This window comes from Lepidochelys kempii, chromosome 8, assembly GCF_965140265.1.
Source record: "Lepidochelys kempii isolate rLepKem1 chromosome 8, rLepKem1.hap2, whole genome shotgun sequence".
NCBI classification, from domain to species: domain Eukaryota; kingdom Metazoa; phylum Chordata; order Testudines; family Cheloniidae; genus Lepidochelys; species Lepidochelys kempii.
The window spans coordinates 844,318-871,390 of record NC_133263.1 but is presented as its reverse complement, the minus strand read 5'-3'; the positions used below and the strand labels follow the sequence as shown (position 1 = coordinate 871,390).

The window sequence follows — 27,073 nt, the reverse complement described above, 5'->3', positions numbered from 1 at the left end:
GGGCGCTAGGGGGCGGGGTCCGGGTTCGGGGCGCTGGGGGGTCCGGGCGGTGGGCGAGGGGAGCTGGGGGCGCTAGGGGGCGGGGTCCGGGTTCGGGGCGCTGGGGGGTCCGGGCGGTGGGCGAGGGGAGCTGGGGGCGCTAGGGGGCGGGGTCCGGGTTTGGGGCGCTGGGGGGTCCGGGCGGTGGACGAGGGGAGCTTGGGGTGCGGGGGCCGGGGCGCTGGGGGGCCGGGCGGCGAGGGGCGCTGGGGGATCAGGGCGGGGGCCGCGGCCGGGGCCGGGGCGCTAAGGCCGGGCGGGCGCGGCGGCGGGCGGAGCCGGCCCGCCCCTGGCCCGCCCCGCCCGGCTGCTGCAGTGTCTCCGAGGCAGGCAGGCGGCCGGGTCCTTGGCTTCGCGCGGCTCCCTGCGCCCGGCATGGCTGGCGTGAGCTTCGGGGCGCACCGGCTGGCGCTGCTGGCCGCCTACCAGGAGGTGATCGGCGAGGGGAGCCCCACGGACTGGTGAGCGCCCGGCGCTTTGGGCGGCTCCGCGCGGGGCCGGGGGGGACCGAGCCCCGGGGCGGCGCCCCCCGGGCCCCCCAGCCGGGGCCGAGCGGCAGCCACGAGCTGCCCAGAATGGTGCGCGGGCGGCGCGGCGGGCTGGGGAGCCGGGGCCGGGCCCCTCGGGGCGGGCTGCGCTGGGCGAGGAAGCCGGGACCCCCCCGGGGCCAAGGGCGCCCCGAGACCAGCCCCCTGGGTCCGCCCGCTGCGGGGTGGGGGACGCCCCCCCCGGGCGCAGGGAGGCAGCGTCCGGCTCCAGGGGGGCCCGAACCCGAGCGAGCCCTGCCCAGGTTGCTCCAGCTCCCGGCGCCCCGCTCCGGCTCCCCGGCTGTGGCCCATCTCCGCGGAGTCCCTAGCCCCGGGTCCCCAGCACCGCCCCGGACTCTGCCCGGCCACGGCACCAACTGCCCGGGCGGTTCGGGGCTGTTGGGCCTTCGGGGCTGCAAGAGTCTGTAGCGACAAGCTGCACAAAGGAGGGTGGGGCTGGGGGATGCGGGGGGAGGAGAGGGGAGGGGAGGGGCGGGGGGAGGAGGCGGTTGGGGGGCTGGGGAGGTGGGTGGGGGGTGGTCAGGTTACTAGCCGTGCCCGTCCTCCCGCTGGCCCTGCCACTGGCTCCCGTGGGATCCATTCCCAGCCCTGCAGTCTGGCTCCAGCAGGCCCATCGCCTCCTGTTAGGGTGGGCCCTGGCCTGCCAGGCACCCGCTGGGGATAGGCAGCTCTGGAGGCCCCATTTCCTTTCGTCTCCCCATCTTTCTCCAGGGCAGTGTCTACCCTGCCTGTGCTGGAGGGACCCCCAAATTGCTTCTTGCTGGAGTGGCTGGTTCCGGTGGTGGAGACGCGGGCCCACGGCCCCCGAACCGGAGCCACTGACATCCCAGCCTGCACTGGGGAGACGGGCATTGCTGGGGATGCTGGTACCTGCTGGCATGGAGGGGCTGCGACCTCAGCCAGCGGGAGGGGGCAGCGAGGTCACCAGACCTGGCCAGCACCTTGGGGTGCAGGACGGCCGGCTCTGTCTAATGGCCCCCAGTAGGGGAACTCAGTGCTGCATGCCTGGGCCCAGGTCCCAGCAGGATCCTGCGGCTGTGCCCTGTGGAGCGAAGGCTCGTGGGAGCCTGGGCGGCCGTTTGGCGCCTTTGCTCAGCATTGGTGCTTGCTCCGGCGTTGGCCAGGCTGGGGAATGGCCTCGCGGTGTGCTCTGGGGCAGCCGAGTCTTTGTCTTTGAGCGAAAAGGCCCCCGTGGCTCTGGTCCTGCCCCCAGGCTCTCCCCGGTTTCCTAATGTGTCCCATGGCTGTGGGTTCTCTTTCCAGTCATCCTTTCCCAACAGCCGGTGAGGTGCCAGGCTGGTGCCTCCCCACCCTGGCCAGAGCTCCAGCTCCTTGGGACGGTCATGTGGGAGCAGGGTCTCAGGGTGCAAAGTCTCTTGCTTTTGACACCCCCCTTCTGGGGTGAAATAGCGATGTTGCCCCTTGGCCCGACACGCCTCCGTTGGTGCAGGGCATGAAGGGAAGCAAATGGCTAGTGGCCATGCAGGGCCGGGGCTGCGTCCGGCGGTTCCCCGGGTGGTCGGGCCTGGAGCTTTTCTCTGCCCCCACTCGCTGGTCCGAACTGACCAGGGGAAAGGATCTGTGCTGTCTGGCCCCTGAAGCCACGACCACTCAGCCACACCATCTCATTGGCATCTCCCCTCAGCTGGGTCTGCCCCCTCCCCACAAATCGCTTGCACATGAGTGGGGCTCTGCTCCCTGGCCCTGCTGGCCCTGGCTGAGCGCTCTGTGCAGGGATTGTTGCCCTCGGCCCCTTTTGCATCTTCCTCCAGCTGCCGGCCGACGCGGCTGGTGCCCGGTTCCGCTGTTCGTGAGCGCTGGGGCCTGCTCCCTGCCTTGTCGCTGTGGACCCACAAGGCCCTCCCAGCGAGTGTGCACTTCACCCCCACTCCAGCTGCTGCGCTCCACTCCCTGCCCTCCCCGGGCCCTACCAGCTCCCCGCCTCTCTCACCCCCCAGCCGAGGAGCAGGGGTGCTGCCCTTCTTCCTGCCCACGCCCCAGTAAAGGGCCAGCAGCATGTGAGCTGCTCTCCTCCCACACAGGACCTGGGGGCTTGGAGGGGCATCAGCCCCCTCCCCAGCCATGTTACCGCAGAACAATAACGGGGGGGCTGGGGCAGGGGCCAGGGAGCAGGTGCAAAGGCTTCTGGGGAGACGGCCAGTGAGCTGGCGATGTGGTGAGTGTGGGGTGTGGGGAGCTGGAGGCCGGGGGCCAGCGGGGGCCAGCGTGGCCCCCGGCAAGTTCTAACCTGCTTTGTGAAGCGAGGCTGGAGCCCTAGGTCTGGGCGGGGGGGCGCCGAGCAGGGGGCGAAGTGGGGAAGCTCCATGGGGTGTGCAGGGAGGAGGGTCTTGAGGCGCTGGGGATGGAGTTGACCCCCGGGGGCTGAGGAGGACTCCCCACTTCAGGCAGGCTGGAGCCCCTCTGGCTCTGGAGGCAGCTCTGAGCATGTGGTGGGCAGAGGCTGCATTGGAGGCCCCGGCCAAGGGGAGACTTTGTTCCTGGGCGTGCTGAGGGAACCTGGCCCAGGGGCTGCTGCATGGAAAGGTGGCTAGAGCCAAGGCACCGAGTCTGGCGGCAAGGGGAGCAGCGACCTAGGGGCCGGGCGTCTGCCAGCACTTGGGGATGGCCAGCTCAGCCAGAGACGTGGGCTGGGGTCGGGTGCTCAGACCGGGAGCTCTTTGAGCCTGGGGGCAGCGTCCCCCTCCAGAGTCGGGGCTGGGGGTCGGGGGCTGCTCTGGCATGGGGCAGGTAGCTTGTTGCTGGTGAGATGCTGTCCGGGCCCCTGGAGCGCAAGGCTCCCAGGCTGAAGGGCCTGGCACGTCCCGGCTGGCTCTGGGGCTGCTGCCCAATGCGCCCCAAACATGGGGCCTGGTGCCACTGTGGGGTGAGGCCCAGCTTGCAGCCAATCAGATTGCAGGATGCAAATTGGCCCAGTGGCATTTGATTGGCCCAGCGGCCATTGATGTCACATGGGGCTGCTGAGCAATTGCCCAAGTGGGAAGCGCAAATCTCCAGGGGCGGGCGGAGCCGCACGGGTACCCTGGGCAGGGATGTCCTACCCGAGACAGGCTGGGTGAGGGCGGAGGGGGCATGTGCCAGGCAGCAGGAGAAGTCCCCGGTGCTGCCCCCTGCCCAGTGCGGAGTGCCCACCCTGGCAGACCAGGCTGAAAAGGAAGCCAGGTCCCCCCTGCTCCAGCCCCAGCAGCCGCCTGAGGCTGCAGACGGGTCACCCCTGCTGGCCTACGTCGTGGGAGGCGCAGTCAGGTTGCTGCTGGCCCTTGGGGGCGGGGTGGGCACACGGCACCTGTCTAATCCTGCAGACAGTGGCATTGGCTTCTCCCCCAGCAGCCAGCGGGACCCTGTCTCCGAGAGGTCACGGCCAGGGCCCCATCCAGCGTGGCCCTTCTGGCCAAGTCACCGCTCCTCAACGGGGGGCGACCCGAGGGGGCGGCACATCTCTGGTCACACTGGCCAGGAGACACTGGCAGTGTTGGGCTGGCTTCTGACAGACTCCGCCTGTGGTCTCTGGCTGGGAGTCCCCTTCCAGGCCGCCTTCCCTGTGGCTCAGGCTGACCTGAGCATCCCCGACCCCCATGTGGGCCCGTCTGGCCCCAGGGGGCAGTAGGGCAGCACCATGGGGAAAGAGCAGGGGCAGGGCGGGGAGCGCTCCTGAGAGCTGGGGTGCCAGGGCCCAGTCTGCCCACCTGAGACAATCCGCTGGGAAACACTGCGCATGCAGCAGGGCCGGCCTGGGGGCTGAACAATGGGCTCCTTATGCAGCCAGTCCCCCAGCCAGCCATGCAGCAGCTGGGGCACGGGCTGTGTGCTGCATAACAACAGCCCTGGCAACAGTGTGCTCTGGTCACCTCCTCCCCACCCACCCGGATGAGCCGGGTTGGGGACAAGACCCTTGTCCGGCCTCCTGGGGAGCACAGGCCAGAGACCTGCCTCACACGGTTCCTGCAGCGGAGCTGGCAGAAAGCTCTCCCATGGCTGGGGTGAGTGCAGCCGGCCTGGGTCCTCGGCTTCAGGCGCGGCGGGGCAGGACTTGCTTCTGGAGTTTAGGCTTTGCCCCCTCCTTTGGGCTCTCTGCCCCCTCCCTCTAGGTTGCTGCTGGGTGCGTGGTGGTTCTGGGGCTGGCAGCCCTGGGAATCTGGCAGCTTCTTGGAAGGGGCAGCAGCCCCAGCCACTGGGCCTGAATTGTTCCTTTCTAAAGATCTAACTCAGGGGCTGGGCTCTCTGCTGGAGAAGCTGGGTGCAAGGGGAGGAGGCTGGGGACAGGGCGAGGTGGTGCAGAGGGGCCGCTCCACCATCCTCTGGGAGAGAGACTGTGCAGGAGATTGTTCTCAGGGCATGGGCATCAGGCTCCGTGCTCAGGGTTCGGCTCAGATAGCAGGGGCTGCGGGTCAGGAGTGAGGGCCATCATCAGAGCAGGGGGCTGGGGCTGGATGGGGCCATGGAGGGAGCTAGTGCTCCTAAGCACGGCCTTGTTGCGCAGACAGGGCTCCCATCCCAGGGCTGCTCAGCACAGGGAAGGGGATGTTTAGTCTGGGGCTTCCCCTCCCCTGAGCGTCCCGGAGGGTCCGGGGTCAGAGCGGCCCCTCCCCCTCCCTGCCTGGTGGAGGCGGCTGGGCCCATTACTCCATAGGAAAGGAATTCGGTGCTGTTTTCCGTGCAGTGACTTGCTGGGCCTGCATTGGAAACACATGTGCGCAGGCTGGGGGGGACGGGGCTTCTCCCCCTCCAGGCCATGGGGTGCAGGGGTCGGAACAGGGCTGCCTCATGCCCCATTCACACTCTGCGCGGGCATGTCCTGGGCCCGTGCTTTGTGCTTCCCCCCTCGCTGGCTGCTGGGCCCCAAGCCTGGGATGTGCAATGTGCTGTCCCTGGCCCACGTGGTGTGAGGGCTGGTGGGGCAGGGCGCGGTGCTGCTCCCAGGGTACTGGGGGGCGCTGGCTCGGCTGCTGGGGTGCAAGAGGCACGTGAGGGGCTGACAAAGGGACACTTGAGGGAGGGTCTCATGAGGATGATCCCCCTCCCCCGGCCTGGCTGTGCAGTGACTGGCTAGCTTGTCTGCGGCTGAGCCCGGAGCTCTGAGCAAGGCAGCGGCACTGGGGGGGTCTTTGCCAGTGTCGTCCTCATTATTTATGTCCATGTGCGGAATGAATTTTGTGATGTGTGGTACATCACCTTCGTACTGGTGCACATAACATTCATGGGGTGGGGCTGAGGGGTTCACGGTGCGGGAGGGGCTCTGGGTTGGGAAAGAGGGTTGCGGTGTGGGGGGATGCGAGCTCTGGCTGGGGGTGCAGGCTCGGGGCTGGGGATGAGGGGCTTTGGGTACAGGAAGGGGCTGGGGTAGAGGGTTGAGATGTGGGGGGTGAGGGCTCCAGGGTGGGGCCGGGGATGAGGGGCTTGGGGTGTGGGCTCAGGGCTGAGGCAGAGGGTTGGGGTGGGGGGTTTTGGGCTCTGGGGTGGGGCCAGGGATGAGGTGTTTGGGGTACAGGCTGCCCCAGGGCTGCAACGGGGAGAGGTGCCTCTCCCCAGCCATGGCAGCTCTGGCGGGGCCAAGGGAGGGGCTCCTCTCCCCGGCTGGCTGCGGCAAGTCCGGGACAGGTCCGTGTTGAGGCATCCTCTCCCCGCCACAGCCCTGAGCCCCTGTGTGGGGCTTAATGGGCAGCTGCGCGGCCGTGCAGCTTAGAGGGAACTTAGGTCTCCGTGTCGTGGAAGATGGTGCCAATGGGGCGAAGGCCTGGCTTGGCGAGGAAGCTGGAGGGGGTCCTACGGCCCATGTGGGCACATGGGGTAGCGGTGGCCTGTGGAACTTTCTGTTGCCGGAGCTGGGATGCAGAGCACGCAGCATTTGGGAGGGCGGTGGGGCAGGTGCATCTGGGCCTTTGTGCTCTGCCCATATCTAACATTGCCCTTCATGTCTCTTCCTCCTTGGCCTGCTTCCTGTCACCTCGTCCCATCAGCCCTGGGCTCTGGGACAGACTCCCCCACCACTGCCAGGCTGCAGAGGTGCCCGTGTGGCTCGCTCACACCAGCATTGCACCGCTGGCCCAAGGCCAGGCACACAGGGAACTGAAGCTGCTAAAATTAGCTGCCCATTGTGAGAGTTAATGGAAGGTCAGGCTGGTTTCTGATTGCACCAGGCTGGTCTGGGCCAGGCCCCTGGGCATGCTGTCCTCCCAGGCATGCTCCCCCCTGGGCCGTGCCCGGTGCAGGAAGCAGGGCTCCCGGTGGCTTTGGTGCTGTGTCACTGGGAAGATCCATGCCACCCTGTGTGGAAAGGGGGCTCGGGCAGCCTGGGCACTGACCTGGCCATGCAGGGGTTGGGGGGAAGGAAATTACCCAGTATCCCTCAGCCCCGCCCAGGCTCCCTGGCCCGCAGTGACCCCCGTGCTTGTCGTGTGCCCATGGTCTCCCAACAGCACTGCTCCCGCTCCGCTGGTATTGCCCCCCCAGCCTGCCCCTCCCCCATTGGCAGCGCCACTCGCACTGGCTGAATCCACGCGGTGCCCAGCCCAGCCCTCGAGTCTCCTGTGGCTCAAACCTGTGGGTATCTCCATCTGCCCTGTGCAGCTGGGGGAGGGTCTCGGATGCCCCAGGGCTGAGCATGCTGCGGGGAGGGGCAGGCTGGTGGGGGGCTGTGCAGCAATGAGGCTCCAGCCGATTGTTCCTGTTTCGTGGCCCCGTGTGGGGTGTTGCCTGGCACCGGGCTCTGGGCAAGGGGCAGTGCCCTTCTGTGGGACAGGCAGGGCACTGGGGCTGTGCATGGGGGGCAGTGCCCAGTGTGGGGGTGTCTGTGCAGGTGGGGACTGTCCCCGCTCTTTGTCTGGTTACATTGGAGCCGGGGGCTGGAGCAGGGATTTGGTCGCAGCTCGTGGTGCTCATCAGGGGCGCAGGAACCCCGTGGGCTCCCCACTGCCAGGCAGGCGAGTGTCCTGGTGCCCCGGTGCGGTGGGCTGGGATTTTGAGGGTCCCCGCACATCCCCCCCATCCCTGCAGCTAGGCTGGAGCAGAGTCCAGGTCCATCTGGCTCAGAGTCGGGAGGCAGCCTGGGCCGGGGAGGAACCCATGTCCTGAGCTGCCAATCTGGGAGATTTGGATTTTGAGATTAACGTTGATCTCCTTTATGCCATTATCTGTGTCTCAGGGAGGGGGGTGGCTCCCAGTACTGCCAGCTCTGTACCGGTTCAGGGACTGGGGTGCGGGCTGCTTGGGGGGTGTTTGTCCCCAGTGGTGCAGCTGCTCCTGTCCCCCCACCCAGTGCTTGGTATGGACGGGTCCCGTGGGAATGGGGGAGTGGTCTGCGCCCACGGTTGGGTTTGGACTCTGCCTGGTGAAAGGGGTGAATGCCCGCAAGAGCCACAGGCAACATGAGGGCCAGGGTGGAAGGTTGGGGGGTCATCGCGTCCCTGGGCTCGAAGCTTGGTGGTTACTAGGCCTGGTAACAGCATCCTGCTTGAGGGGCTAGACTAGGGGTGGACAAACTTTTTGGCCTGAGGGCCACATCTGGGTTGAGAAATTGTATGCAGGGCCATGAATGTAGGGCTGGGGCAGGGGGTTGGGGTGCGGCAGGGGGCTCGGGGCAGGGGTTCGGGGTGTGGGCTCCGGGGTGGCAGTGGTGCGCAGTTGGGCTAAGGCAGGCTCCCTGCCTTCCCTGGCCCCATGCCACTCCCGGAATGGCCAGCATGTCCGGCAGTGGCTCCTGGGGTTGGGAGGGGGCAGGCGGCTCTGCTGCGCGCTGCCCTCACCTGTGGGTACCACCCCCAAAGCTCTCATTGGCCGCAGTTCCCCGTTCCCGGCCAATGGGAGCTACAGGGGGCGGTGCCTGCAGGCAAGGGCAGCGCACGGAGCCCTCTGTGCCCCACCCCAGGAGCTGCAGGGATGTGGTGCTGACCGCTTCCGGGAGCGGTGCGGGGCCAGGGCAAGCAGGGAGCCTGCTTTAGCCCCACTGCGACGTGGGACTGGCAATCCTGCGGGCTGGATTGAAAGCCCTGATGGGTCAGATCTGGCCTGCAGGCCGTAGTTTGCCCTCCCCTGGGCTAGGGGCTCCTGGGTCTCCTGCTGGCATGGCCCTTACTGGGCCATGGGCCGGGGGGCCCTCAGTGCTGATGGTCGGGGACCTGCAGAGCTGACAGCCTGAGTCTCTGCAGCCTCCAGGGATGTGAGGGATGAACGGGGTTTGTTAGCCCTGCCTTGGGGGGCCCGGGGCTCAGGCCAGGGCTTGCGATTCCCCACCCCCTGCTCTGGGCCTCCAGGGGCTAATGGGACTGCCCCTCCCAGGATGAGTCCAGTCGGCCACGGAGCTGCCCTGGGCCCACGTGGCCCTTCCCTTCCCCATCCCCACCAGACCCCAGAAGCTCAGCCAGGTGGATGAGGAGCTGGGTGCGGGGATCCCAGCTCAGCAGATGGGGAAAGTGGTGATTCAGCAAATGGTCCTAGCTCCACAGAGTGTCCCTCAGCGAGCGGCCTGGTGGGGGATGGGGAAAGGTGCACAGCCCAGGGGCCGGGGCGGCGCGCTCGGGGGCCGGGGGGCCAGTCTGCAGTGGGGAGCAGGATGTGTTTGAGGGGAGGGGTCCGTGGGGCAAAGTACAGCAGCTAGTGCTCCCGCTAGGGTGCCTGCCAGATACCAGTGCGCCCCCTGCCTCCCCCACTCCCCCCACTAATCATCTCCTCATCTTGTGAGCGCCATCCCAGCTGGAGAGCTGGGTGGTTGCCATGGAGACAGAGGATGCTGGTTGCCTAGATAAGCTGAAATTTCCCTGTCTTCGCCCACCAGCCCTGGACCGTCTCTGCCGGCTGCCCACCCCCGCCTTTGAGGAGGGGCCGCCATGGGGTGCAGGGGATACAGACAGCAGGGCTTCATGTGGGGCAGTGGGTGGGGGGAGGGGGCCTTCCCAAGCACAGTCCGGAGAGGGGCCGGTATCCAAGAAACCGTCTCCATGGAGCCCCCATCACACCCTGAAGGCTCATTGATTTGCTGCTACTGCTTTAATTGCCTTCCGCTCCCTGCCAGGGGCTCACGCAGCTTGGGAACGTGAGCAGCTCTTGCTTTGTCCTGCGGGAGGCGCTGCTGCCCGAGTCCCAGCGTTCCCTGTGGGTGAACAGTCGCTGACTGGCCCCAGCCAGGTGAATCCTGGTCCCTTCCCCCTCCAGTCGCCCGCCGCCCCCATGCCCCCAGCTCATAGGTGACCAGCCACCACGCTGTCTGGTGGGGGGGTGTGTGAAAAGGACCCGCTAGGTGCGTTGGCCTGGGGGCCGGGACCCCCAGCCCTGTTGGCCATCCCCTTCCACGTGCCACTGCTCAGCCAGGGCCTGAAGCCCAGGGCAGGGGGTGGCTCACCCCCCACCCCCTGCTCCCAGAGCAATGGGGCCGGGACTTGGATTCCGCCCCCCGTCTTGCTGGGAGCGGCCACAGGGAGGCTTCTCCCCGGGCCTCTGGTGCCTCCGTCCCCGGCTGGCCCTGGGACAGGTGCCCGGGTAGCTGGGGCAGGCTGCTGAGACTTGCTCTGCTCAGTGGCAGGCGAAAGGCTTGTGCTAGTGGCAGAGACTTGCTGGGAGCCGGGCTCTGCTGGCGGCCCCCCTCCGCTGGCGCCCGCAGGCTCAGCGTGAGGCCACGCGGCTGGGTGGGGAGAGGGGTCGTGCAGTGTGGCCTGGAGCGCCCAGTGCAGGGGGGCACAGCTCCCTGCCCCCATCCTGGCTCTCCCGTGGGAATCTCCTCCCCAGGGCTGAGCTGCTGGAGGACAGGGTGTGCCAGCTTCTGGCCTCGTCTTCCCCCTCAGCTGCGGGGGGAGGCTGGCAGGTGTGCTGTGTGTGGTAAGGGGTGCAGGCCCCCCCGTGAGTGGGCTCTAGTGGAGTTCTGCGCCCCATGCCCGCCCCATGTCCCGGGGCCATGGCTGGAGCCTCGCTGTCCCTCACGCGCTCTCCTCCCCCAGGGCTTTGTACACCTACGAGGATGAGTCTGACGACCTGAAGCTGGCTGCGTCGGGAGGTAAGGGGACCCCAGCCCCCCACCTCGCTCTGTTGCCCATGCCCCTGCCAACGGCCCTGGGGGTTCCCTCCCTCCTGCCTCTGCAGGGCTGCAATTCTGGGGGGTTGAGGGCGCCTAAACACCCCTCCCCCACAAAGAACTTGACACCTGGGGGGGCAGGGTGGACAGACTGTCCGTGGTCCCTCCCTGCCCCATCCCCTGTGTGTGTGTGGGGGGGACAGACTGACTGACTGTGCTTCCTCCCTGCCCGGCCAGGAGGCGGTTTGCAGGAGCTCTCTGGCCACTTTGAGAACCAGAAGGTGATGTACGGCTTCTGCAGCGTCAAAGAGCCCCAGGCAGCGCTGCCCAAATACGTCCTGGTCAACTGGGTGAGTAGGGCCCGCGGAGGACTGGTGCAGGCCTGCGGGGAGGAGACCTCCTTTGAGCCCGTTTGCAGAGAACCGCATTCGGGATGATGAGGCTCAAGGTCCGGTGTGGGTTGCAACTCGCCTGAGTCATTGCGGTGGGGGGGCTGGTCGTGCTGTTCTGTGGGGGTTGGATGCCTGTTCCTATACACTATCTGATAGCTCTCTATAGGTAGGGGGATCCTTGCCCGGTTCGGGCCTGTTCCTGGCCTAATGCTAGTCAACGTGATCAGTGAGCTGGAAGAAAATATCAAGTCATTTCTCATAAAGTTTGCAAATGACACGTCAGTTCTGGGAGGGACTAAGGCTGGGGACTGGTCAATTCTAGGGCCATCTGGGTCGCTTGGCAGCTGGGCTCATTAAACAAGCATATGTCTGAATACAGTGCAAAACAGGGTGGCACATCTGGCACCCAAGGGTGGGGAGGTGCATGGCTGGCTGCGGGCAGCAGCTAAGAAAGCAGCGACTCAGAACAGGACTTGGGGTCGTGACGGGAACCAGCTGAGCCAGGGCTTCAAACAGGATATTGAACACGGGCAGAAGGTTCAGCGATCCAGGGCCTGGGAAACCAGCCTGGCGGCACTGCGTCCATTCACTGAACACAGAGGAGGCTACAGGTGCCCTGACCCTGGTCTCTGGATGCCAACGTAGGGAGGAGATTCCCAAGAGGAGGGGGCCCTTCAGTCCTGCTGGCCAAGCCAGAATGAGAGCCAGTGCCTGGAAATGGGACAGGACACAAGGCAGACAAGCCCGGAGGCACCGATGGGAACAGGGAAGGGAACTGACCACCAGAATTAATTGGGAATTTCCTTGCTGCAGGCCGAGGCAGATTCTGCGTCACTTGGAGTCCGTAAATCCTGGCTGGGCCCCTCTGTCTGTCTGAGCCAGGGGCTCTGTGCTCTCCGGCCTCCCAGAGCTCAGAGGGGATGGTCCTGTGTGGCCTGAACATCCAGGAATGCTCTCCCCGCCCCCCATCTCCAGGGTCCTTGGGCTTGGGGGCTGGGCGGGGCCCGGTGGCGCTGGGCGGGGCCCCGTGGCATGGCCCTAATGCACCTGGCCCCATAGCTTTTCCAGGGATCCCTCCTGGGCTCTTGTGCTGCCACCTAGTGGACCTCTGCCTCCCTGCACTGGACCCAGCTGAGCTGCGGTGGGGGGGTCTCTCCAGACCCCAGGAGTGTAGCCTGGGTAGGCTGCGTGCCCCCGCCCCCCTTGGCATCCAGGCCCACGCAAGTCTGAGCAGGGGTGGGATGCTGCCGCCACAGAGGCCCGGCGCGTCCCTCGGGCAGCTGAGACTCAGGCAGAGCTCTGCGCCCGCCCGCCGGAAAGGGACGCTCCGGCCTCCCTGCCCTGCCCTGCCCAGCTCGGCGGGCGGAGCCCCGTGCCTGCGGGCGCCAGGCTGGGAAGAGGGCGTCGGGGGAGACACTGAGCAAGCGCCATCTGTCCTTGCCCAGCCCCCGCATTGCCACTCCAAGCTGCTGCCCGGCAGCCCCTGCAGCCCCATCTCACTCTGCTCCCTGTGCCCGGGCAGGTTGGGGAGGACGTGGCCGATGCCCGCAAGTGTGCCTGTGCCAGCCACGTGGCCAGGATCGCAGAGTTCTTCCAGGTCAGTGCGTGTCGCTACGGGGGGCAGGGGCAGGTCCGCGGGGGGCAGGGGCGGGATACGGGGGACCCGGACAAACCGGAGGACTGGGCCAAAAGAAACCTGATGAGGTGCAACAAGGATAAGGGCAGGGTCCTGCACTTAGGACGGAAGAACCCAATGCACCGCTACAGACTAGGGACCGAATGGCTAGGCAGCAGTTCTGCGGAAAAGGACCTAGGGGTGACAGTGGACGAGAAGCTGGATATGAGTCGACAGTGTGCCCTTGTTGCCAAGAAGGCCAATGGCATTTTGGGCTGTATAAGTAGGGGCATAGCGAGCAGATCGAGGGATGTGATCGTCCCCCTCTATTCGACATTGGTGAGAACTCATCTGGAGTACTGTGTCCAGTTTTGGGCCCCACACTACAAGAAGGATGTGGATAAATTGGAGAGAGTCCAGCAGAGGGCAACAAAAATGATTAGGGGTCTGGAACACATGACTTATGAGGAGAGGCTGAGGGAACTGGGATTGTTTAGTCTGTGGAAGAGAAGAATGAGGGGGGATTTGATAGCTGCTTTCAACTACCTGAAAGGGGGTTCCAGAGAGGATGGATCTAGACTATTCTCAGTGATAGCAGAGGACAGAACGAGGAGTAATGGTCTCAAGTTGCAGTGGGGGAGGTTTAGGTTGGATATTAGGAAAAACATTTTCCCTAGGAGGGTGGTGAAACACTGGAATGCGTTACCTAGGGAGGTGGTGGAATCTCCTTCCTTAGAAGTTTTTAAGGTCAGGCTTGACAAAGCCCTGGCTGGGATGATTTAATTGGGGATCGCTCCTGCTTTGAGCAGGGGGTTGGACTAGAACCTCCTGAGGTCCCTTCCAACTCTGTTATTCTATGATTCTATGTGTTGGGTGCAGGGGTGTGCTGCTGGATTAATTGGGGTGCAGTAACAGGTCCAGAGAGTCCGAGGTGCTAATGTGACCCTGACACTGAACAGGGTTAAACAAGGGCTGGGTTTGGTATCCAGAGCCCTGGGGCTGCTGAGTGCCAGGCAAATGCCTCGGCGAGCCCCCCCCCCCCCCCCCCAAACCAACTTCCCCTTGAGACAGAAAAAGAAAAGTTTGAGCCTTTGAAATGTGAGTATCAAGCCAGGCTTTAGTTTTGCAGAGTCCCACGTTCCCTTCCTCTGGCTGCAGAGCCGGGAAAGGGGCAGACCCTTGTCCGACACTTCGAGGTTGGGAACTGTCCTCTGTGCAGAACCTAGGCGGGAGCTGGGCTGGGCCAGAGCTGCTGGTTACAGGCGGGTCCCTTTCCTGTGGGGCCGGACCACGGCAAACGCGTAGAGAGGAGAGAAAGGAGTGACGCCGAAACACACAGCCTCCCTGGCCCAGCACGGCGAGGCCTGGCAAACTTGTACCGGCCCCATGCTGGCCTGTGCTCCCCGCAGTGCTGCAGGAGACATAGTGTGGGCCAGCAGAATTTCCAGTCCCCAGGCAGGGGCAGAGGCGGACCAGCCCAGGGGAGCCGAACCAGGGAGCATGGCAGTGGAGGGCCAGGAGAGGGGCTGGCTGGGGGTGGGTCAGAGGCTGGGCTGGGGCAGTGCAGCTGTTGGCTCAGATCCGCCCCATGCCAGCCGGCCTGGCTCTCCCATGCTGCTCCCCGGTGCAGGGTGTGGATGTTATCGTCAATGCCAGCAGCGTGGAGGACGTAGACCCGGGGGCCATTGGGCAGCGCCTCTCCAATGGCCTGGCTCGCACCTCCAGCCCCGTGCTGCATCGCCTGCGGCTGCGAGAGGACGAGAACGCCGAGCCCGTGGTAAGGCCCCGCGTCCAGGCTGCCTGCCCCAGCCAGGTGTTACAAAGTGTGGGGGAGTCAGGACCCCGTACCTCTGCTTCCTCTGCGATTCACATTCACCGTGACTCTCAGCCAGCCGGTAGAACAGAAGGTTTATTAGAAATGACAGGAACGCAATCCAACCCAGAGCTTGTAGGCATGAACAGGACCCCTTAGTCAGGCCCTTCTCGAGGTCAGGGAGATTAGACCCCAGCCTTGGGGCTCCCTCCTCTTCCTCAGCCAACTCCCCGCTCAAAAACCCCTTCAGCGTCTCACCAAGCTTCCCCCAGCCAGCCCTAAACTGAAACTGCCCCCCCCCCAGCCCCTGGATTCCTTTGTTCTCCAACCCTTTAGCTCTCACCTTGCAGGGGGGAAGGGCCCAGGCCTTCAGTGGCCAGGAAACAGGGTGTCGGCCATTGTCTGTGTCCAGACCCCTGCACACACCTGCCCTCTAGGGCTCTGCAATGATCATACACTCTTACCCCACTGTCACGGAGTGTGGGGGAGTCCGGGCCCTGCACCCCTTTTCCTGGGATTCACTGAGACTCTCAGCCAGCCAGTAAAATGGAAGGTTTATTGGACAACAGGAACACAGTCCACAACAGAGCTTGTGGGTACACCCAGCACCCCTCAGTCAAGTCCTTCTGGGGGAGCAGGGAGCTTAGACCCCAGCCCTGGGGTTCCCTGCGTTCCTCCACCCAGCCCCAAACTGAAACTAACACCCCCCCCTTCCCCCCCAGCAGGCTCTCTCCTGCAGCCTCTGTTCACATTCCTGGGCAGAGGTGTTACCTCCCCCTCCCCTTCCTGGCTCAGATGACAGGCTCTCAGGTCTCCCATCCCCAGTGAAACTCCCACATTCCCAGCTCAACACTCCCCCCTCCCTGCTGCGTCACATCGTCACACCCACCACCTACATACTTAAGAACTGCATAGGGGAAATTGAGGCACCCCCACAGTATTCAGAGAAAACATTAAGAACAGTCCCACTTTGTCACACCACCCTGAGGTCGGCCAGGTCCCTTATCTTCCACAAGGAGGAATCTTTCTGGAACTCAGCGGTCGGGGAAGGGATGGGAACCTGCTCCCTTTTGCCAGCTTGGTCTGAGGCCGCAGCCTCTCTGAGCCATGGTCCCTCGGTGCTCCCTCTCCTCCGGGCTACAGTCCTGCACCTCTGGCAAGGTACCCTCCCTGAAGTCAGGGCATAGCACCCCTCGCCGGCTCTGGCTACGGGTCACAACCAGGGCTCCCTGGGGGTTGCTTGGCCAGTCTTCTAGGTCCCCCTGCCCCCAACACCTCAGTGGGCAAATGGTGGTGCACCCCCACATCCTTGGGGCCCTCCTTGGCCCTCCATTTCAGATGCACCCTCACCACAGGCACCTTGAATGGGGTCCCGCCCACCCCGCTCAGGGTCAGGTAGGTGTTGGGCACCACCCGATCTGGGGCCACCACCTCGAGCCGGGCCAGCATCACCTCCGCGCCTGTATCCCAGTATCCCTGGACTTTCCTCCCATCCACCTCCAGAGGGACAAGGCACTCGCTCCTTAGGGACAGCCCCGCACCCCCTTCTAAACTGAAAACCTTGAGTCCGGAGCATCCAGCCCTCCAGAGGAGCTGGCCTGGGGTACTCTTCCTCCTGAGCAGTTGATAAGCTGCTAGCCCACCTTGCCTGGGCAGTCTGCCCCTCGTCCAACTGGGTCCCTACCCAGTTAACCCTGGGTGGGTTCGGTCTGCTCAGTCTGTCCCTGAGCTTGGGGCACTGGGTCCGTACGTGGCCTCTCCGGCCACAGTGATAGCAGCTCGTGTCCCGTTGGTCCCCTCGAGCGGGTCAGCTAACCTGACGCCGGATGTTCCCTTTGGGAGGGGGTTCTCCATATTTTCCCACAGGAGGTCCCATGGTGACTCTCTCTCTGCATCGTGGTGCGCCTGCTTATTTGGGATTCCTCTTTGCTACCCCCTGACCAATCACAGACTCGTCGGCCAGCTGCCCTGCATGTTGCGGGTCCTCTGGCTTTTTGTCCACCAACCATAGCCTCAGATCAGATGGGCACAGTTCATATAGTTGCTCCAGTATGATTAGGTCGAGCAGGTCCTCCTTAGTTTGGGCGCCATCCATCCACTTGCTGGCATATCCCTGCATCTGGCGGGTCAATTGTAGATATGTGCCCTCAGGGTTTTTACGTTTTCTCCGGAACCTTTTCCGGTACATCTTGGGAGTCATCCCAAGCTCGTGTAGCAGGGCCTTTTTGAATAGTTCGTAGTCCCCTACCTCCACCCCTTTCATTCGGCTGTGCACCTCCATGCCTTTGGGGTCCAGTAAGGGGGTGAGAAACTGGAGCCTGTCTGCAGGGCCTACCCTGTGCAGCTCGCAGGTGTTCTCAAAGGCCGTCAGGAAGTCATCTATGTCCTCCCCTTCCTTACGCTGGGCCAGGGAGCCCTTGTCAAAGCTCGGTGCAGTCTTGGATCCACCCTCACTCACTGCAGCCGGAGGCTTGCTGGTCCTCAGCCTGGCCAGCTCCTGCTGCTGCTGCTTTTCCCGTTCTGCTCGCTCCTCCAGCTCATGCTGACGCTGCCTTTTGCGGTCCTGTCGCTCCTTCTCTTGATCTTCCAACTCTCTCAGTCTCATCTCCCTCTCCCATTCCAGCTGCTGCAGCTCCAGGGATGGGGAGCTCTGGTGGGAGGATCCCCAGCTGGCTGCTCAGGTCAGGGTGCCCTCGGTATTCACTGGGCTCCTCCCAGCCCCTCCCCTAGGCATAGGTAGGAGGGGTCTCGGGATGCCCTCGGCAGCAGTCTGACCCCTCCCAGCTGGGTCAGGTATCGGGACCCACACTGCCTCTGCTGGGCTGCTTCCCTCGAGACAGGGATCGGTGCATCCGAGTGATCCTCCTCCTCCAGCTGGGCAATCAGCTGCTCTTTGGTGAGCCTCCCAGTGCGCAGCCCCCTCTGCCTGCTCAGCTCCACCAGGTCGCTCTTAAGGCATTTAGCGTACATCTTCCTGCTGGCCACTCGCAGGCCTGTGTGCTCTCAGCTCCCCACGGCTTCCAGGAGGAACCCCTAGTGTGCCAGCCCTTCTCCAGGTCACCACCTCTCTCCCGGGGTCAAGCCGCAGACTCCTCCACCCTGAGACTGCTCGCTGCAGTTCCCAGGGGGACACCGTTATTGCGGCAGTCCTCGCTGGTCACACAGTCCCAGGGGTTAAGCGTAGCTCTTCCACCCCCCGAAACTGCTCCTCTCTGAATCTTCAGCATGCCTGGTCCCCATCAATCCCTTTTCATTTTACTGCTCCCCAGTCATGTACTGCAGGAAGTGCCATCCATGAGGTGCAGTACATCCCACCGCTACCACCAGTTGTTACGAAGCGTGGGGGAGTCAGGGTCCTGTATCCCCGCTTCCTCTGCGATTCACATTCACCGTGATCTCTTAGCCAGCCGGTAGAACAGGTGGTTTATTAGAGATGACAGAAATACAATCCAACCCAGAGCTTGTAGGCATAAACAGGACCCCATAGTCAGGTCCTTTGTGGGGGTGGAGAATTTAGACTTCCTTCTCTGGGGCTCTCCCCTCATCCCCAGCCAACTCCCCACTCAAAAACTCCTTCAGCGTCTCACCAAGCTTCCCCCAGCTCCTCCTGCAGCCTTTGTCCAGTTTCCCAGACAGAGGTGTTACCTCCCCATTCCCATCCTGGCTCAGGTTACAGGCTCTCAGGTCTCCCATCCCCAGTGAAACTCTCTGGCAACATTCCCAGGTCAACACTCCCCCCCTCCCTGCTGCATCACACCAGGCTGGAGGGGGAGCCCCGGCCCAGTCCCCCACCTGCATCCCTCTCCCCAGCAGGTTAGAGATCCTGCCCCACCAGCCATCCTCAGCTGCCTCGCCCAGACCCACTGCTCAGGATCTGGGGCTCTCAACTGTGGGACTGGGGAGTCCAGCGCTATCTGGCACCTGTAGAGCCCTCTGGCCCCATGCTGCCCGGCTCCAGCATGGTGGAGCTGTTCCAGCACGGGGCGCCTTGTGGGAGTCACAGCAAAGGAGCCCCGGAGCCCCAAACCCCCTATCGATACCTGGGGGGGGACATGACCTCTGCAGTGCCATGGACCCCTGTGGGAAAATCCCACTTGCTGCAGGTGCTGTCCCCACCACTGATCCCAGGGAACTGCCAGGCCCTCTTCCCCTCTTTCCCCCTCGCGTCCCCCCTCCCCGGATGCTGGGGCACCACTGCGTGCCCCCTCCCCCAATCCTGGGACATTGGCCCCACCCACTGACGCTGGGGCACTGCTGCACCCCCGCTGACCCCTTTCTGTTCCAGGGCACGACCTATCAGAAGACTGATGCAGCTGTAGAGATGAAACGGCTCAACCGGGAGCAGTTCTGGGAACAGGCCAAGGTAGGGGCAGCCGATGGGCCTGCCATGGGGCAGAGGCAGCAGTCCTGGGGCACCCCCACCCCCTGTGTCCAGGCCTGGCCCAGCCGGCAGGTCTCTGCAAAGCCTGAGCTGCCCTCCTGTCCTCTGCACCCCTCACCATCTGTGGCTGGGGTGTGTCCCGAGCCCGCTCTTGAGAGCTCCCCCAAACCAAGTGGTGTCTGGGGTAGCCAGGCGAAACCTGAGTGTGAAACTGGAGCAGGGAGCTGGGTCCAGCCTGGGGAACAGGAGCTGTTGCCGCAGGGTGAATGGGCCGGACTTGCTCTCCGGCATCCCTGCAGGGCCGTTTGGTTTGGAATGGGGAGGGATTAGGGTTTCACTGTCAGGTTTTGCCCCAAGTCTACCAAAAAACTTCTCCACGACTCTGCCCAGCCCTGGCTGCTGAGCAGGAGATTGTCCTTGAGCCGCTGGTACTGCCGGAGGCCTGGGATGCCCCTCCATGGTGTATGCGTGTGGGGCTGTCCTGCGGGGCCGGCAGGGGCCCCTGCGGGGTAGGAGCCTGGCGGGCTGACGGGCTGCCCCCGCAGAAGGAGGAGGAGCTTCGGAAGGAGGAGGAGCGACAGAAGGTGCTGGAGGAGCGGCTGCGCTTTGAGCAGGAGCGCATGGAGCAGGAGCGCATGGAGCAGGAGGAGCGGGAGAAGCGCTATCGGGAGCGTGAGGAGCAGATTGAGGAGCACAGGCAAGGGCTGGGCTCGACTTGGTTCTCAGGGGAGGCGTGGGAAGATTCTGCCCCCCGCCATGCATGGGCAGGGGACGAGGGGCTATGTTCTTCGGGGGTCAGGGTGTTTGTGAGCGCCCTGCCCTGCATGCATGGGGGAACGGCGTGGGGAGAGCATGGCACGGAGAGATGGCTCTAGGGGCTGTGTGGATGGGGGCAGGGCGCTGCATGCTTGCTGATGCGGTGTTGGGGCGGATCTGGGGGCTGCGTGGATGGGGGCAGGGCGCTGCATGCTTGCTGATGCGGTGTTGGGGCGGATCTGGGGGCTGCGTGGATGGGGGCAGGGCGCTGCATGCTTGCTGATGCGGTGTTGGGGCGGATCTGGGGTCTGTGTGGATGGGGGCAGGGCGCTGCATGCTTGCTGATGCATTGTTGGGGTGGATCTGGGGGCTGCGTGGATGGGGGCAGGGCATTGCATGCTTGCTGATGCGTTGTTGGGGCGGATCTGGGGGCTGCGTGGATGGGGGCAGGGCGCTGCATGCTTGCTGATGCGGTGTTGGAGGCGAGTCTAGGGGCTGCGTGATGCCACCTGGAACTGGGGTACCACTGAGCCCACCTGATCCCCCAGCAAAGGTGCCAACTTTTCAAATTGCTGGTGGGTGCTTGACCCCCGGCTCTACCCCAGGCCCTGCCCCCACTCCACTCCTTCCTCCCAAGGCCCCACCCCTGCCCCCTCCCCCAAGCGCACCACATCCCTGCTTCTCCCCACTCCCTCCCAGCCTCCCTGCATGCTGCGAAACAGCTGTTCGCGGTGGGCAGGCAGTGTGGGGAGGGAGGGCGAGGTGCTGATCCATGGGGCCTGCTGGTGGGCAGGAGGCACCGGGGGGGGGTGCATGGGAGCTGACTGGGGGCTGCTGGTGGCTGCAGATTCACACAGATGCTGAGATCAGCTCTGCATGGGAAGACTCAGCTAACGAACTGCCCAGCACTCAAAGTGCACAACCCCCTCTAGAGGGCAAACCCAAAATTATACCATCTTGCACTGCACAGAGATCTGTACAGCATAAGCTCATGAAATTTGCCCCCTCCCTCATTGTGGAGAGGAATATACACAGCTTGGTGCCCCAAGTTATGATTTCCACACACAGGCTGGTCTTAGACAAAACAACGTAAGTTTATTAACTACAAAAAATAGGTTTTAAGTAGGGCTGTCGATTAATCACAGTTAACTCATGCGATTAACTCAAAAAAATTAATCGCAATTAATCGCAGTTTTAATTGCATTCTTAAACAGTAGAATACAAACTGAAATTTATTAAATATTTTTGGATGTTTTTCTACATTTTTCAAATATATTGATTTCAATTACAACCCAGAATACAACGCGTACAGTGTTTACTTTGTATTATTATTTTTATTACAAATATTTGCACTGTAAAAATGATAAACAAAAGAAACCGCATTTATCAATTCACTTCATATAAGTCATGTAGTGCAATCTCTTTATCATGAAAGTGCAACTTACAAAGTAGAATTATGTACAAAAAATAACTGCACTCAAGCAAAACAATGCAAAACTTCAGAGCCAACAAGTCCACTCAGTCCTATTTCTTTTTCAGCCAATCGCTAAGACAAACAAGTTTGTTTACATTTGCGGGACATAGTATTGCCTGCTTCTTATTTAGTGTCACCTAAAAGTGAGAACAGGTGTCCACATGGCACTTTTGTAGCCAGCATTGCAAGGTATTTTCATGCCAGATATGCTAAACATTCGTATGCCCCTTCGTGCTTCGGCCACCATTCCAGAGGACGTGCTGATGCTCATTAAAAAAAAAAAAATGTTAATTAAATTTGTCACTGAACTCCTTGGGGGAGAACTGTATGTCTCTGGCTCTGTTTTACCTGCATTCTGCCATGTACTTCATGTTAGAGCAGTCTTGGATGATGACTCCGCACATGTTGCTCGTTTTAAGAACACTTCCACTGCAGATTTGACAAAACACAAAGAAGGTACCAATGTGAGATTTCTAAAGATAGCACTCGGCCCAAGGTTTATGAATCTGAAGTGCCGTCTAAAATCTGAGAGGGACGAGGTGTGGAGCATGCTTTCAGAAGTCTTAAAAGAGCAACACTCTGATGCGGAAACTACAGAACCCAAACCACCGAAAGAGAAAATCAACCTTCTGCTGGTGGCATCTGACTCAGATCGAAGAAAGTGAACGTGCATCGGTCAGCATTGCTTTGGATCGTTATCAAGCAGAACCCATCATCAACATGGACCCATGTCCTCTGGAATGGTGGTTGAAGCATGAAAGGACATATGAATCTTTAGTGCATCTGGTGCATAAATATCTTGCAACGTTGGCTACAACAATGCCATGCAAACACCTGTTCTTGCTTTCAGGTGACATTGTAAACAAGAAGCGGGCGGCATTATCTCCTTCAAACATAAACAAACTTGTTTGTCTGAGCGATTGGCTGAACAAGAAATAGGACTGAGTGGACTTGTAGGCCCTAAAGTTTTGCATTGTTTTGTTTGAGTGCAGTTATTTTTGGTCCATAAGTCTACATTTGTAAGTTCAACTTTAATTGTCAAGAGATTGCCCTACAGGACTTATATTAGGTGAATTGAAAAATACTATTTCTTTTTTCACAGTGCAAATATTTGTAATAAAAAATAAATACAAAGTGAGCACTATACACTTCGTATTCTGTGTTGTAATTGAAGTCAATATATTTGAAAGTGTAGAAAACATCCAGAAATATTTAAATGGTATTCTGTTACTGTTTAACAGTGCTATTAAGTGCGTGATTAATTTTTTTAATCGCTTGCAAGCCCTAATTTTAAGTGATTATAAGGGATAGCAAACAGATCAAAGCAGATTTCCTAGCAAATAAACCAAAATGCAATCTAAGCTTAATGTACTAAAGAAATTGGACATATGTAGCAAATTCTCACCCTAAATGTTGTTTTAGGCAGATTGCAAAGATTCTTGAAGATAAGCTGCACTTGCTTGCAGCTTAAAACTCCAGTTATTCCTTTCGTAGGCCAGACGCCCTCTAGTCTGGGCTCAGCCCTTCTCCCCTAGTCCAGTCTTTTTGTTCTCAGGTGTTTCCAGCAGTCTTCTTTCCTGGGCAGGAAGTCAGTGAAGAACAAACCACGATGATGTCACTCCCCTGCCTTAAATAGCTTTTGCATATGGCGGGAACCCTTTTTCTCCCAGTTTTATTCCCACGCTCGGTCAATGGGAAAACACTAGTATTATAGAATCAGAACTGGAAGGGGCCTCGCGAGGTCATCTAGTCTAGTCCCCTGCACTCATGGCAGGACTAAGTATTATCTAGACCACCCCTGACAGGTGTTTGTCTAACCTGCTCTTAAAAATCTCCAATGATGGAGATTCCACAACCTCCCTAGACAATTTATTCCAGTGCTTAACCACTCTGACGGGAAGTTTTTCCTAATGTCCAACCTAAACCACCCTTGCTGCAATTGAAGCCCATTGCTTCTTGTCCTGTCCTCAGAGGTTAAGGAGAACAATTCTTATTCCTCCTCCTTATAACAAACTTTTATGTACTTGAAAACTGTTATCACGTCCCCTCTCAGTCTTCTCTTCTCCAGACTAAACAAACCCAGTTTTTTCAGTCTTCCCTCATCGGTCATGTTTTCTCGACCTTTCATCATTTTTGTTGGTCTTCTCTGGACTCTTTCTCCAGTTTGTCCACATCCTTCCTGAAATGTGGCGCCCAGAACTGGACATAATATTCCAGTTGAGGCCTAATCGTGGTATTGCCACCCTTGTAGTGACAGAGGATGTGGAAAAAGCTAATGTACTCAACGCTTTTTTGGCTCTGTCTTCACGAACAAGGTCAGCTCCCAGACTGCTGCACTGGGCAGCACAGCATGGGGAGGAGGTGACCCAGCCCTCTGTGGAGAAAGAAGTGGTTCAGGACTATTTAGAAAAGCTGGACGAGCACAAGTCCATGGGGCCGGATGCGCTGCATCCGAGAGTGCTAAAAGAGTTGGCGGATGTGATTGCAGAGCCATTGGCCATTATCTTTGAAAACTCCAGGCAATCGGGGGAGGTCCTGGACGACTGGAAAAAGGCTAATTTAGTGCCCATCTTTAAAAAAGGGAAGAAGGAGGATCCTGGGAACTACAGGCCAGTCAGCCTCACCTCAGTCCCTGGAAAAATCATGGAGCAGGTCCTCAAGGAATCAATTCTGAAGCCCTTAGAGGAGAGGAAAGTGATCAGGAACAGTCAGCATGGATTCACCAAGGGCAAGTCATGCCTGACTAATCTAATTGCCTTCTGTGACGAGATAACTGGCTCTGTGGATGAAGGGAAAGCGGTGGACATGTTATTCCTTGACTTTAGCAAAGCTTTTGACACCGTCTCCCACAGTATTCTTGCCAGCACGTTAAAGAAGTATGGGCTGGATGAATGGACTATAAGGTGGATAGAAAGCTGGCTAGATTGTCAGGCTTAACAGGTAGTGATCAATGGCTCCATGTCTAGTTGGCAGCCGGTATCAAGTGGAGTGCCCCAAGGGTTGGTCCTGGGGCTGGTTTTGTTCAATATCTTCATAAATGATCTGGAAGATGGCGTGGACTGCACCCTCAGCAAGTTTGCAGATGATGCTAAACTGGGAGGAGTGGTAAATATGCTGGAGGGTAGGGATAGGATAAGAGGGACCTAGACAAATTAGAGGATTGGGCCAAAAGAAATCTGATGAGGTGCAACAAGGACAAGCGCAGAGTCCTGCACTTAGGACAGAAGAATCCCATGCACCGCTACAGACTAGGGACCTAATGGCTTGGCAGCAGTTCTGCAGAAAAGGACCTAAGGGTTACAGTGGACGAGAAGCTGGATATGAGTCAACAGTGTGCCCTTGTTGCCAAGAAGGCGAATGGCATTTTGGGATGTATATGTAGGGGCATTGCCAGCAGATTGAGGGACGTGATCGTTCCCCTCTATACGACACTGGTGAGGCCTCATCTGGAGTACTGTCAAGTTTTGGGCCCCACACTACAAGAAGGATGTGGAAACATTGGAAAGCGTCCAGCGGAGGGCAACAAAAATGATGAGGGGACTGGAACACATGAGTTATGAGGAGAGGCTGAGGGAACTGGGATTGTTTAGTCTGTGGAAGAGAAGAATGAGGGGGGATTTGATAGCTGCTTTCAACTACCTGAAAGGGGGTTCCAAAGAGGATGGAGCTAGACTGTTCTCAGTGGTAGCAGATGACAGAATGAGGAGTAATGGTCTCAAGTTGCAGTGGCGGAGATTTAGGTTGGATATTAGGAAAAACTTTTTCACTAGGAGGGTGGTGAAGCACTGGAATGCGTTACCTAGGGAGGTGGTAGAATCTCCTTCCTTTGAGGTTTCTAAGCTCAGGCTTTACAAAGCCCTGGCTGGGATGATTTAGTTGGGATGGGTCCTGCTCTGGGCAGGGGGTGGGACTAGATGACCTCCTGAGGTCCCTTCCAACCCCGATATTCAATGATTCTTTCTTCTGCGCTGCCTTCAGAGCTGGGTGGCTGGAGAGGGGTGGCTGCCAGCCGGGTGCCCAGCTCTGAAGGCAGTCCCAGCAGCAGCACAAACGTAAGGGTAGCAGAGTGGCCACCCTCTTCCCCCGCCCCCCCCCCAGTAACCTTGCGACATCCCCCCCACACCTCCTTTTTTGGTCAGGACCCCTACAGTTACAACACAGTGAAATTTCAGATTTAAATAGCTGAAATCATGGTGGCGTGGATGGAGCGTGGGGGTGGCACGGCAGGGCGTGGCTGGGGGTGGGGGGGCAGGCCACGGCATGGATGGCACTTGGGGGGCGTGGTGTGGAGAGCTGGGGCTGGGGGCTGCGTGGGGCGGGGCACGGCGTGCTGGCTCGTGCATTGTTGGGGGCGGGGCTGGGGGCTGCGTGGGGCAGGGTGCAGCATGGATGGAGCATGGGGGGGGAGGGCGCATTGTGGGGGGACAGGGCATGCTGTGGACGGACTGTGGGGGTGGTGGGGCAGGGTGTGGCTGGGGGATGCATGGGGCGGGTCTGGGGGCTGTGTGGGGTAGGGCACACCGTGCTGGCTGGTGCACTGTTGGGGGTGGGTCTGGGGGCTGCCCCCAGCAGCCGCTCAGGCCCCCTCGCTGGCTGTCATGGCAGGCGGAAGCAGCAGACTCTGGAGGCGGAGGAGGCCAGGCAGCGCTTGCAGGAACAGTCCATCTTCGTAAGTGACGTCCTGGGCTCCCCGCGTGCCCCAGCCCCCCTCCCCGGGCCCCAGCTCCACTACCTGGGGCAGGGACTGTTGCTTAATTTGTGCCAGGGCTGAGCCCCGGCCCCCACAGTCCTGGCGGGTCGTTGCCCCAGCCCCTCTTTCGTTGCAGATGAAGCCTTGGAAGGGGCCCTGCCCTCCGGAGGCCCCTGCCTCTCTGCCACCACAGCGGGGGGGCCTGGGATCCCCCGGTGCTTCTCGGAGGGGCCCTGCCGGGGCAGCTCTGCCAGGGCTGGGGGCTGCAGTCGGGGGTTGATGCTGCCTCTCTCCCCAGGGTGAGCAGCAGCCCGGGGCAGAGAACGGGCAGGAGCTGAAGAAGTCGGAGTCGGAAGTGGAGGTAAGCGGAGCTGGGTGGCCATGGGGCCGGGCAGAGCCAGGCCATGGCAGGGCAGCTGTGGGTTCGGCAGGGTGGGGGGCTGGGGTGGGACTGAAGCAGGCCATGGTGGGGAGGGTTCAGAGGGTGGGGCATGGATGGCAGGGTGGCGGGCGGCCCGCGGGGCTGGCCACAGATGGTGGGGTGAGCAGAGTGGGGCACAGTGCAGTGGGGTGTGGATGGTGGGCTGGGGCTTGGGCCATGGATGATGGGGCTCGGGCTGCAGTGGTGGGGGCATGGGTGGCAGGGCCAGGCAGGGTTGGGGTGGTGGGGTGGGGAATGGGGACAGGCTCAGGTGGTGCCTGGGGGAGGAGGGGTCCAGGCAGGACAGGGCTGGGGCAGGGGGTGGGGGGCTCACGGCAGGACAGGGGCGTGGTGGGGGGCTGGGGGCGCTGTGGTAGGACACTCACGGCTCCGTCTCTGCCTTGGCAGGAAGCTGCTGCCATCATCGCGCGCCGCCCCGACAACCCCCGCGAGTTCTTCAAGCAGCAGGAGCGAGTGGCCTCGGGCAGCTCCGAAGCCACATCCCCCTTCAGCCAGAGGACAGGTGCGGGGCTGGGGGGGCAGGCGCAGGCATTCGTGGTGGGGCCAGGCTGTGGGCAGGGAAGGGCAGCAGGCAGATGTTGAGGAGGTGCCTGGCTGCGGGCTTTGGGGGGTCAGGGACGTACGTTGGGGGGGCAGGGCCTGGCTGCGGGCATTGGGGGGGCCAGGGACGTACGTTGGGGGGGCAGGGCCTGGCTGCGGGCGTTGGGGGGGCCAGGGACGTACGTTGGGGGGGTAGGGCCTGGCTGCGGGCTTTGGGGGGTCAGGGACGTACGCTGGGGGGGTAGGGCCTGGCTGCGGGCTTTGGGGGGCCAGGGACGTACGCTGGGGGGGCAGGGCCTGGCTGCGGGCGTTGGGGGGCCAGGGACGTACGTTGGGGGGGCAGGGCCTGGCTGCGGGCGTTGGGG

The 27,073-nt window shown here is 61.4% G+C and overlaps 1 protein-coding gene across 6 annotated transcripts in view; it reads left to right on the top strand.

Moving 5' to 3' along the window:
- Positions 1 to 340: 340 nt before the first annotated feature.
- Positions 341 to 27,073, top strand: part of DBN1 (drebrin 1) — a 33,863-nt gene continuing 7,130 nt past the window's right edge. For 2 of the 6 annotated variants that reach the window (XM_073355075.1, XM_073355073.1), the window contains exons 1-10: positions 341 to 500; positions 10,532 to 10,587; positions 10,843 to 10,955; positions 12,520 to 12,594; positions 14,243 to 14,389; positions 18,711 to 18,788; positions 19,352 to 19,503; positions 25,642 to 25,705; positions 26,025 to 26,087; positions 26,556 to 26,670. In XM_073355075.1, coding sequence (XP_073211176.1) covers positions 415 to 500; positions 10,532 to 10,587; positions 10,843 to 10,955; positions 12,520 to 12,594; positions 14,243 to 14,389; positions 18,711 to 18,788; positions 19,352 to 19,503; positions 25,642 to 25,705; positions 26,025 to 26,087; positions 26,556 to 26,670 — 949 coding nt within the window. In that variant the 5' untranslated portion in view covers positions 341 to 414. Of the gene's footprint in view, positions 501 to 4,564; positions 4,586 to 10,531; positions 10,588 to 10,842; positions 10,956 to 12,519; positions 12,595 to 14,242; positions 14,390 to 18,710; positions 18,789 to 19,351; positions 19,504 to 25,641; positions 25,706 to 26,024; positions 26,088 to 26,555; positions 26,671 to 27,073 lie in introns of those variants that run through there. The other 4 variants (XM_073355077.1, XM_073355072.1, XM_073355076.1 and 1 more) reach the window with 3 other exon arrangements.